Source organism: Peromyscus leucopus, chromosome 2 (assembly GCF_004664715.2).
Source record: "Peromyscus leucopus breed LL Stock chromosome 2, UCI_PerLeu_2.1, whole genome shotgun sequence".
NCBI classification, from domain to species: Eukaryota; Metazoa; Chordata; class Mammalia; order Rodentia; family Cricetidae; genus Peromyscus; species Peromyscus leucopus.
This window is the reverse complement of record NC_051064.1, coordinates 123,993,853-124,005,954: the sequence shown is the minus strand read 5'-3', so window position 1 is coordinate 124,005,954 and position 12,102 is coordinate 123,993,853. Positions and strand designations below refer to the sequence as shown.

General features: G+C 42.4%; 1 protein-coding gene across 1 annotated transcript in view; it reads left to right on the top strand.

Moving 5' to 3' along the window:
* The window catches only part of Macf1 (microtubule actin crosslinking factor 1), a 339,831-nt gene that overhangs the window by 173,348 nt on the left and 154,381 nt on the right, over positions 1-12,102 (top strand). The window contains exons 11-22 of the mRNA XM_037203340.1: positions 73-192; positions 324-419; positions 1,015-1,142; positions 1,222-1,315; positions 1,493-1,647; positions 2,277-2,553; positions 4,075-4,203; positions 4,770-4,847; positions 5,689-5,850; positions 7,583-7,687; positions 8,463-8,558; positions 9,809-9,934. Of these exons, the coding sequence (XP_037059235.1) occupies positions 73-192; positions 324-419; positions 1,015-1,142; positions 1,222-1,315; positions 1,493-1,647; positions 2,277-2,553; positions 4,075-4,203; positions 4,770-4,847; positions 5,689-5,850; positions 7,583-7,687; positions 8,463-8,558; positions 9,809-9,934 (1,566 nt within the window). The remainder of the gene's footprint in view (positions 1-72; positions 193-323; positions 420-1,014; positions 1,143-1,221; positions 1,316-1,492; positions 1,648-2,276; positions 2,554-4,074; positions 4,204-4,769; positions 4,848-5,688; positions 5,851-7,582; positions 7,688-8,462; positions 8,559-9,808; positions 9,935-12,102) is intronic.

Genomic DNA, 12,102 nt, shown 5'->3' with positions numbered 1-12,102 from the left:
TCTGAGCCCTTTATCCTGTGCTGCTGCTGAAAAGTGCGAATCTGGTCTATGATGTTTGCCTTCTGTCTATAGGAAGTGGACTCCAGGTGGCAAGAATACCAAAGCCGAGTGGACTCACTCATTCCCTGGATCAGACAGCATACAATCTTGATGTCAGAGAAATCTTTCCCCCAGAATCCTGTTGAACTAAAGGTAAAAAAGCGTGGACTTAAGTTGCTTTTTCTAAATTCTCACTGGGAGTAAGCCTCAGAGCGTGCCGCTGCTGGCTCTGGGGAAGTGGTGTGAAAATTGTTAATTCATTCATCAAATATTAATTTTTGTAGGCACTTTATAACCAATATATACACTTCAAAGAAACAGAAATTCTTGCCAAGGAGAGAGAGAAAGGAAGAATCAAAGAGTTATATAAATTATTAGAGGTAAGGAAGCGTATTTTTGGTTAAGACTTGGGGTTTGCCAGTTTGTACTGTCGTTGTTTCCTAATAGGTTCCACGTGTTCTCCTTTTATCATTACCAAGGGAGTGATGCCCTTGGCGGATCTTGAATATCTGGTAAAGGAACGTTATCAACAAACTGTCATTATTAAAGGAGTCAGTGCAAAACATCGTCTCTATTCAGAAATCTCTTTTTTTCCTTGCTTTTTAGAGGGAAACTAAGTCTTTCCCTCAGATGAAAAGACAGGAGATGTCTGTTCATATTTTATTTCTACAGGATTTGAAACTAAAGAGTTGGGTGGATTTAACTTGCCAGAATCAGGTTCATCTAGAAGACAGATTTCTAGAAGTGATAGAAAGGATGGAACAGTTTAGAGCAAGTGGTCTTTGCACATTAGAGCTTAGATACAAATGTTTTGGCTCTTAAGTTGTCAGATGTTTTATTCTTTTCCTGTATTAGATAGTGTGAAAAACTGCTGATTGACTAGACACCCCCGCCCCCACAAAAAGCAAGAAGCAAAATATGAAAACAGGCCAGCGGGCAGGGCTGTGGTTGGGAACTGAAGAGTATCTCTTTCAGGTGTGGATTGAATTCGGCAGAATTAAACTGCCTCAAGGCTACCACCCTAACCATGTAGAAGAAGAGTGGGGGAAACTCATCATTGAAATGCTAGAGCGAGAGAAATCCCTACGGCCAGCTGTGGAGAGGTGGGTCCAGAAGGCAGTCTGACATTTCCTAGGGGCTACTTTGAATCTTGGACTTCATTATGGTCTTTATGTTTTTTAGGCTGGAATTGCTGCTGCAGATTGCAAACAAAATACAGAATGGTGCTTTGAACTGTGAAGAAAAACTGACACTAGCTAAGAATACACTGCAGGCTGTAAGTATTTGCCGTCTTACAGCTTATGTCACATGCTTTCCACCTTTCACCGGACTGCTGTAACAGTCAGCATTAACAGTTGAGGAATCCAGCTGTGTTACTTCCTTTTTCTTGGTTCCCTCCATCCTAGTGGGTGAGAACAATGAGCTTGTCCCACCCATACTCTTTCTTTCTCAGGATGCTGCACACCTGGAATCAGGACAGCCAGTCCAGTGTGAGTCAGACGTCGTCATGTACATTCAAGAGTGCGAGGGTCTCATCAGGCAGCTGCAGGTGGATCTCCAGATCCTACGGGATGAGAATTACTACCAGCTAGAGGAGCTGGCCTTTAGGTGAGGAGGAAGGGGCTCATGGGGAGGGCTTGCTTTCTGTGAGGTAATGGATCGAGACTGAGACAAGAGCCAGGTACTGAGTCTTTTACTTGAATCTCAGAACTCTGTTTCCGGGGAAACTGCATGCATGTACTCTAAGCAGGAAGTTTCCTGTGGTAAATTTCTCCTTTTGCACACCCTTCCCACTGAGTGCCTGCAGAGTATTTCTGGGTCACTGTACCATCTTACTGTATTCCTTTCTATTTCAGAGTGACCTTCAGAGGTATGCTAGCACATTTGACCTTGAAACACTGGTGGTCTAGTGAACTCATGTTGTGGATGAGGAAACTGAGATCCACAGAGAGAATAAGCAGTATCTAAAGTCACATGGCAATCCAGCATTTAGTCTATGATGACCTTCAGGAACCATATAAATATTATGTTACTTCCTTCTAATTAACACTTTAATTTGGCATTTGCCTCGAAAACTCCAAACTAGATGATGTTAAAATACCACTTTGCATTCCTGTTAACACTTTTTCAGAACACTTCTCCTGATGTGCTCTCATTTTTATTTTTATCATGGGCTTGTTAAATAGATAATGAAGGTTTTATTTTAAGCATGTTTTAAGTTTCCACTTCTCCTCTAGGGTCATGCGTCTGCAGGATGAGCTGGTCACCCTGCGCTTGGAGTGTACAAATCTATACCGGAAAGGCCATTTTACTTCACTTGAATTGGCCCCACCCTCTACTTTAACCACTACTCACCTGAAAGCAGAACCCATGAACAAGACAACTCATTCTTCTTCTACCTCCTGGTTTCGAAAACCTATGACTCGGACTGAACTTGTATCTGTCTCCTCCTCTGAAGACGAGGGCAGTCTCCGATTTGTATATGAACTACTTTCTTGGGTAGAAGAGATGCAGGTGGGTGTATGTCCAGAAAGCTGTCTTAAGAGGACCAAGTGTTCCTGGTAGAGAAAACCTTAATCATCGATCTTGTCTGCACCTGATCCCTTCTCTTTAAATGACCCCTTGCCTCTCCACTCTTTAGCCCATGCTGGCCTGGAAGTTAGTGTAGCCTAGGCAGTCCTTGAACTCATGATCTTCCTACTCTAGCCTCCTAGTGCTGGGATTTCAGGCATATACCACCATGCCTGATTCCTTTCTCCTTATATTTTAAATGGACAGGATCAGTATAGATTTTCACAATCCCACACTGCATAGCACAAGCTTTTCTGAAGCTCTTGGGGAGTCTGTTACCTTCTGCTAACCATGCCCTACGTGGTAGCTTGTGGGAAACTTGTAGTATCTATGTAGCTCAGTTATCTTCTGAGTTACAGCTCCGGAAGGAAAAAAAAAAAGACAGGGTCTCACTATGTAGCTTGGGCTAGCCTGAAACTCAGAGATCTGCCTGCCTGACGTTTCCTTGTTGGTAGGAGAGTGTAATCTTCAGCTTCTGTCGTTTTGATCATACCTCTTAAATTTAAGCAAGACTGATAAATTTATTCCACAAGTCCAGTGATACTTACTACTTAATTATATTTTAGGTTAGTAGCTCAAATTTGACATTGTCCTATGCCAGGCTGTCCCTGTAAACCCAGGACCCAGGAGGTTAACCAGCAGGTGATGAGTCCCAGGCCAGCCTGGGCTATGTAATAGGACCCCCAACTCAAGGAAGGTAAAAGGAGGGAGGACCAAGAAAGGGGGAAGAAATCTTCTGTTGGCTAGCAGCTGATGCTGTGAATCAAAATATTTTTCAGATGTCCCCCCCCTTTAAAAAAAATCTATTCTATAAAATTAAGAGACTCTTAATGATTTGCTGTTTTGTTTAAGACAGGATCTCAGGGTTGGGGATTTAGCTCAGTAGTAGAGTCCTTGCCTAGCAAGCGCAAGGACCTGGGTTCGGTCCTCAGCTCCGGGAGAAGAAAAAAAAAAAAAGACAGGGTCTCACTATGTAGCTTGGGCTGGCCTGAAACTCCGAGATCTGCCTGCCTCTCTGCCTACTGAGTGCTGGGATGAAATGTGTGGGCCATCATGTCTTGTGACTCTACAAAGGAGAGTGTTTGAACATTCAGCATGTTAAGCCCCACTTCTGACTGATAAACTCAGGACTGTTTTCTCACCATTGCTGTAGTTAGTGGGGCTTCCTCTCTAGGCTCTCGAGGATTGATTGTGATGTATTTTCCTGTAAGAAGCCATGGAATGATAGAGACAGTTTAGATGCCCAAATCTTACCCCTTGCCATTTTGTTTATTAAAGTCAAGGTCTTGTGTAGTCCAGACTGACGTAGAAATCCTAAGCCTTCTGTGTTCTGAGTGCTGAGATTACAAGCATGTGCTACTACACTGGGCTCTTCTTATCCCTAGCCATCTCATCCAGATGTTCACTCTGACCACTTTCCTGTCCTTTGCAAGTTATAACACATCTGTACTTTCTTTTTTTCAGATGAAACTGGAACGAGCAGAGTGGGGTAATGATCTGCCTAGTGTGGAGTTGCAGCTGGAAACACAGCAGCATATCCATACCAGTGTGGAAGAACTGGGCTCGAGTGTCAAGGAGGCGAGGCTGTACGAGGTAAACAGCATTCCGAACCTACACTGTGAGAGTTCTGGGGGAGCAGCTAGTGGGAGCTCTGTCAGCACTGCTGTTTCTGAAAAGGAAAGTGCAGTGACTGTACTTTACAACTAATTCCCACTCATTCCAAGGGTCTCTATTATCCTTCGGCATAACTTTGTGAGAATAGTATTTTAACTAATAGATATCTTTATACTAAAAAACAAAACATGATCTTAGGAACTGGAGAGATGCTCAGTGGTTAAGAGTTCATATTGCTCTTATAGATGTTCTGAATTCAGTTCCCAGAACCCACATCAGATGGCTCACAAATGCCTGTAACTCCAGCTCTAAGGCCTATACAGGCTCCTGCAGAGGAGTGTTGGCTAGGTTACCTGCTGAATTGTCCACTCAGCGCTGCCTCTAGCTATGAAGTCAGACATAGAAACTTGTTGTCTAGGCCTGTGTTTCTCAGAGCGGCAAGCCCTCATCTGCATGTCAACATTTTGTTTCTATTGTTGAAACCATACCACAGAATTTCCTCACTCTTTCTCTAATGTCTTTTTATTCCATTCCTTTCATGTCAGGGAAAGATGTCCCAGAATTTCCATACCAGCTATGTTGAAACTCTTGGAAAGTTGGAGACACAGTACTGTAAATTGAAGGTGAGTGTTTTACCCAGACCTTGACTGGTTGACTTAGATTGTGCCCATGGAGAATCTGGCTCCCTCCAAACAAGACTCTTCCCTAATTCAAAAAGCACATGGTTTGGGGCTTAGTTTTCTTTCTTTCTTTCTTTTTAAGATTATAGTTACTGTGTAAGTATTCATATAGGTTATAATATTCTTTTTAGGTATTATCTCTACATAGCCCATAATGGCCTTTAAACTACTTGTACCCCAGTGCTTCAAATTTCAATATTATAGTTGTATTCCACCACAGTGAACTTGCAAATTCTTAAAGCGTCAGAAACTACTGCTCTGGGAAATTGTAAGCAAGTTAAACCCACCTTAGCTATGTTCTTCACCAAAAAAGTGGCCATATGTATTTTGAGACACCATAACTAAAACATTTAGACTAATTGAGAGGGAGTTCTTCTCTTGTTGATTTTTTTCACTCCCAGCTATTACAGTTGTCCATGGTGGAATAAGCCAAGGTCACTCTATACAGGGACCCTTACAAGGGCTTGAGTTACATCTTCAACGTAAGATTGGCAGTGACCCTGGAAGTTTTGTATCAAACTATGTAAAATTTGAGTCCTCGGGTAAAGAACCCAAGATGCTTTAAAAAAAAAAAAAAAAAAAAGGCTTAGGGTATATGTGGGGCTTAATGGCAGAGTACCTCCTGGCATGCCTCTGGCCTTAGGTTCGAATACCCGCACTTTAAAAGAACAACAACAAACAACTAGGCCCTTGCATTTCCTGGGTTATTCTTTCCTGATGTCACTGTTATCTTCTCCAGAGGGAAAGGCTGGCACTTTCATCTTTTAATCCTTGCTTTTTCCAGGAGACTTCCAGCTTCCGAATGAGGCACCTTCAGAGCCTGCACCGATTTGTCTCCAGAGCCACGGCTGAGCTGATCTGGCTAAACGGGAAGGAGGAAGAAGAACTAGCATGTGATTGGAGTGACAGCAACCCCAACATCTCAGCCAAGAAAACCTATTTCTCGGTGAGTCTCAGTCAGCAACGTCTCTGCTGCTAGTATAGTGGTTCTCAACCTGTGGGCCGTGAGCCCTCTGACAAACTTCTGTCTCTAAGAATATTTATGTTATGATTCATAACAGTAGCCCAATGACAGTTATGAAGTAGCAACAGAATCACTTCATGATTGGGATCACCACAGCACGAGGAAGGTTGAGAACCCCTGGGCTGGAGTTAGATGCTGATTGGTAGAAATGGGGGCTCTGTTCACTGCACTCGTTTTGTGAGAAATGTGTGCAGAGGGCTGGGAGCCCTTGAGTGGACTTGTTTAGAAGGGTGTGCTTGGTGTGTTTGGAGTAGATAGAGCAGCAGCCTGCAAGTTGAGTCATTCCAGAAATTAATATAGCTTTGTGGTTAAGATTACAGGGTTTGTAGTGTGACAAACCTAAGTTCAAGTTCTTATTTGTCCACTAACTAGCTTTGTGACCTGGGGCAAGGCATTAGTCTCTCCAGGCCTTTGGGAAAATGAGATAATAGCTCTTTGAAAGGGCTGTATAAAAAGTTGAGTAAGACTTAATAAGCTAATCTAAGCAAAGTGTTTTATTATACAGGAAATAATATTATTTAACTGAGTTGCACTTTTAGATTTCCATTAGTTTGGGTTCTTATTAACATTTTGATCTTAATTTCTTAAAATGTAAAATGGTCGGGAAATTCATCATTAATGGGGCAATACCTTCTACTCTCTCTTCCCTCCCTTTCCCCAACTCTCTCCCTTTTTCTCTGCCTCTCTCTGCCTCTCTCTCCCCTCCTCTTGAATCTTTTAAAAAAAAACTATTCATTTTATGTGTATGGGTGTTTTGCTTGCATATATGTCTGTGCACCACATGTGTGAGTTACAGACAGTTGTGAGCCACCAAGTGGGGGCTGGGAATTGAACCCGGGTCCTCTGGAAGAGTAGTCAGTGCTCTTAACCGCCAAGCCATCTCTCCAGCTCCACCTTCTGTTCTTTATAATGAAGAAGTAGACAAGTAAGTAGGAGTATTTTTTACTACTTTTAGTATCTCCATACTCAGGGTATTAAAATATTTTATAATCTTTTATGCAGACAGATAGCTCTTCCACTAGTACCCACTTTGGTTGATTTGGTTCTGTGAATCTATAGTTATTTTAAAAATGTGAGTGACTCCTGATTAGAGAAGGACATAGGAATCTTGTGAAGAGAAAAGCAAAGACCAGGTGCTCTGATGCTGTCAGCAGTGTGGAAACTGCAGTGAGGCTGCTAGACATACAAAGTGTTCTGAAGCTTCAAGGAGACGAGATTAACTCTGATAGGAAGTGTTCACTGAAAAGCCAAGATTTAAATTGGGTCTTGTATTAATAGAATTTTGTTTCGGAGGAGGACATTTTAGCTGAGAGAACAGTTAGGAAAGCCTGCCAGTCAGTGATCTCTCCACTAGTGGGGTGCTTGTGTGGTGCTGGCTAACTAGCCACTCTGGCCATGCTTGCTCTCTCCTCTGCCTCCTGAGTTCTCCCAGTCTACTCAGGGCCAGCTCAGGTCTTGTGCTTTCTGATTCCTTCCCTTTAGTTCCATCGCTTTTGCACTTTTCTGAGATCCCCAGGCATTTGCGGTTTATACATCACATTTTGGCACCAATCCTGTTACAGGATCCTTAAAGTCGCCAGGGAACACTGTGTTTTCTTTATTGCCTCTTCTTCCTTAATAGCATTTATTCCATAAAATTAAATTCAATTCGCAGGAGTTGACAATGGAACTGGAAGGGAAACAAGATGTATTTCGTTCTCTGCAAGATACAGCTGAACAGTTGTCCCTTGAGAATCACCCAGCGAAGCAAACAGTGGAGGTTTGTGATTCTAACATGTGTGAAGGTCAGAGATATTGTTACAAAAACACTGAAATCAGAAGCTTTGCTCTTCCAAGGACTGGAGGAAATGTCACATCAATTGTTTCAGATCATCTCCCTTCCTATCCCAGACTGTTTGGTAGTTCCCAGAAGCCTGCAGACAGATTCCATAGTTTGAGGAGAATATTGAGAAGAAGAAGAAGTTAAGAGATATTGACTCTTGACTTATGAAGAAAGGGACTTGTGTTATGTACATATATATTTTAAATAACTGTCCAGATACATCTTACTTCTTTTTTAAAAAAGAATTTTTTTTTACATGTATGAGAGTGTTTGAATGTCTGTGTACCACATTCATGCCTGATACTTGTGGGCCTGAAAATGGCAAAACCAAACCTCTACAGGACTTCTCCAAGAACACCAATGCTCTTAACCACTGGGCCACGTCTAGCCCCACATTCCACTTCTTGTTGGTGCAGTGCTGTTGCCCAGAGAGGGAAACAATGGTAGAAGAACCAGAAGGGATTTGTTTATTTATGCTATGTTTTTTCTGGGTTGGTCATTTAATTATAATATAGAAGAAGCTTTTTCTGGGTAACCCCTTGTAACCAAGGCAAGCTTCTTTCTCCTGAGAAGCATTGCTAAGGTGCCAGTCAGCTGTCTCTCTGTCTCTCCTTCTGTGTCAGTAGCAGGGTTGTGTTTGGAAAGAATCGCACACATGTATTTTGATCCTGTTGCACTCATGTCCTTGTGCACATGTGCTTGGCTGTTACAGGCGTATAGTGCCGCTGTCCAGTCACAGCTGCAGTGGGTGAAGCAGCTGTGCTTGTGTGTTGAACAACACGTGAAAGAGAACGCAGCTTACTTTCAGGTACGGAGGCGGGGGAGGGGGGCAGGGTGGTGCTGGTATGTGTACTTAGTTATACCAAAGGGTAGGTTAAAAATACATCCATATGGTAAAACTGAGTGTAGTGTTCCACACCTGTGATTCTAGCACTCAGAAGGTAGAGCTAGGAGGATCAGAAGTTCAAGGCCAGCCGTGGGCTATATGAGATCCTGCCTCAAAAAAAATGTGTGTGGGGGGAGCTAACAAACATTCATATCAATTATCTTTTATGTACAAAACAACTCTAAAAACTTAATTGCTTCAACTGTTAATCATTAGTGAGTTCAGTTTGGTCTGGGCTCAGCTAAGTGGTTTTTCTATTCTATGGTATGTCACATCTTGCCTGTAATATATATAGCTACAGGTAGCTATTGCTGGGGTGGGGTGGGGGCTGTTTGATCCAAAATGCCATTATTCACATGTCTGAAAGTTGGCTAGGGGACAGCATGTAAAGAAAACCCTGGCTCTGGTGTCCAGTAGTCTTTGGGGTTTTTGTTTGTTTGTTTGTTTTGAGGCAGGGTTTCTCTGTGTAACAGCTCTAGCTGTCCTGGAGCTAGATCTGTTGACCAGGCTGACCTCGAACTCACAGATCCATCTGCCTCTGACTGCTGAGATGTGTGCCACCACCTCCTGGTCAGGAGTCTTCTTTACCTGTGACTGTACTACAAGCGGCAAGAAAGAATAGAATAGTCCACATGTACAGGCACTTTTTCTGTTTCTGTCATTTGTGTGGCACTGGTAAAAGCAAACCACATGGTTTTACTCAGCTTCAAGCGGAGGAGACAAACTACCCCTTAAAGAGAAGAGCTGTAAAATATTAAGATTCTCCCCTGCCTCTACCTATTACATCAAAGAATAGATGGAGGAGGAAACAGGCTATTTTCTCTCTTAAATTTCTCTCTTTGGTCATATAATTACATCAGTGAGGTAAACATTGTTTCACTTAGCTTCTAGGTTATTTCTTGAGCTGGGCTTCATACCAAGTGCTGTCATTGGACAAAAGTCAAGGGAGAAACAGGCTGACATCACACAGGGTCTAGTGAGTGTTACTGGAAGTCATCACTAACATTTCACTGACATGGCTTTTTAAGCCCTCTGGTTTGTATTTCTGGGGTCACTGGTCCAGGAGAGTGTAGTAAGCTTTGTTGAGCTTGGCACAGAAGATCCCTTCTTTGTGAACCGTCTACTGTGCTGAGGAGTTGAGCACAAGCCATTCTTTCCTTGTGTTTCCATAGTTCTTCAGTGATGCTCGAGACCTGGAGTCATTCCTGAGAAACCTCCAAGACTCCATCAAACGAAAATATACCTGCGACCACAGCACCAGTCTGTCCCGCCTTGAGGATCTGCTCCAGGACTCCATGGTAGGTGTCACCTGGGTGGGAATTTGTGCTTCTGAGAAACAGTAATCTGTGTCAGTTGCTGCTGCAATCTATATCCTTGACAGTCCCAGGACAAGGAAGTGTGGCTCACACCCAGCTGTCCAGTCAGTTTGTCATCTCTTCTGTTTTCCTCCTTTGAAGAAGTTGCTAATGACGTTTCTTTGGGGAGCTACTGAGGTAGTCCTTGTAACTATGCCCTGAGCCACTTAGTGCCCATGTTTCCTTTTCATCATCCCTGTTTTATTGCAGTCTTTGGGGCCAAGGCTGAGGCTAAAGAGGCTGAAGGGGATTAAGTGACATCAGATTTGATTTTACTCTTCTGAGACACACAGAGAGAGATTTGAGCCAGGCTTTTCCTCCTTGACTGTTTTCTTTTGGTAACGATGAGATATTAGAGAGTTGATTTTAGTTACTAAGGCCAGCATTGATATCTTACTTAGAGGTAATACAATATTTGTCAGTTTTTTAAATGTAATACTAACTTTTAAAAATAGCTCTTTATCCAGTTTTTAATCAAAATCAATTTTAGGTCCATTGGCTGCAGTGAGTTATTCCTTTAAGAGCTGTAGTTGTAACCTCAGGAGCAGAACTACCGGGCTATTGAGGCATTGTACAGAACTGACCAGACAAGGCTCAGTACTTTCCCGGGTGAGGAGCTAGAAGATTGTAGGTCTCAGGAGGCGACTCAAAATAAGAGACACAACAACCCGAAGCATTTTTGCTCTGCTTCACTTTATTTATTTGTTTGTTTGTTTATTTAAGGTGGAAGTAGGACTTTTTTTTTTTTTTTGGTGTTGAAGATCAAACCTAGAGTCTTGTTTATGACATGCAAGCACTGTACCCCTGTTATCACTTGCCTAGTTTTCTTTTCATTGTTTTTTTCTCTCTCTTTTTCCTTGCTTTTTTTAACCAATGATTTCAGACATGAGTAGTTTTACATTCATTGCTTCACTTGGGCAAATGGAATGTTAACTTGGAATGAAGGATAAAAACCTGACTTTACAGTTACTGTCTTTAAAATGTCTTTCTCAGAGGTACTACAAGTGTGAAGGAGAAATGTCATCCTTGGCTCTGCTCTCCTCCCTCCCACAGAGTACCTTCCTGTCCTAGGGTAACCCCTCTGCAATTGTCATATCTTTTCTTCTCGAGGAGGGTGGTTGCTGCTCTGTTCCCTCTTCTCCAGGTCAGGGGCATCGGGTTGGCGGCATCATCGGGGCATGGAGTCACGGCTGGGTCTGCTCCTCAGCTTCTTCACCAGGTTCCAGAGCATCTGTCCTGGCCTCTGGTTCTTTTCAGAGCTTTTCCCACGATGAACACTTGATCTCTGGAGCTAGAGATGTTTGGCTTGTGGGTTAGACATCTTTATTGCAAGGCCACTGGAATGGGTAAACCAGCTCTCAAGTATGGAAGAGTGGCTGTCTCCCCATGTATTCCATTCCTCTTTCTTAACTAGTAAGTTAAAGTTGTATTTCTTCCAATCATGCTCCCGGGGACAGGCACAGGTAGTTTGTTTAAGAATTTCTTTTCCTTTTCCTGCATATCTTTATTCTTTAATGGTATTTCTTAACATTATTAACTCTCTATTCTTACTGCATCCCTGTCCATCCTAAGAAAGCCCTCTTTCTGGGGACTTTCATGCCTCACCATGGGTTGGAACATTCTGGTCATTAGATAAAGGTTATAATTTACTCTCCAATGGAATTGGTAGTATACTGCTACCAATTTTGTTGACAAGTTTATTAGCTTTTAAGGTAATTGAGTTTGCAGAGATTTCAGAATTTTGACTTTGCATGATACTTCATTCAAACCAGTCAAATTTACACGAACACAGCACGGCAAGATGAATCCTAAATCATTTGTCATGATGCTTTCGCCAACAGCGTTTGTTCTGAGCTGTATTGAGGAAATCCTTTATTAGCTACATAGCTGTGCTCGGCAACTAGACATTCCTTTTGTTTGTTTATTTCCTGCATGTGGCTTTATTGGTCATTGTTTAGAGTATAAGGAGAAAGCTGCAAATTTAGAGTGCAAAAGCATTTGAAAGAAGACAGACATTCTCTCCTTTTCTCTTTATCCTTGTCTAATCATTATCTGAGATAGCTCCACTAAGGATCCCCACTTAACTGAGAAATGGCATTCTCTTAGGGAGT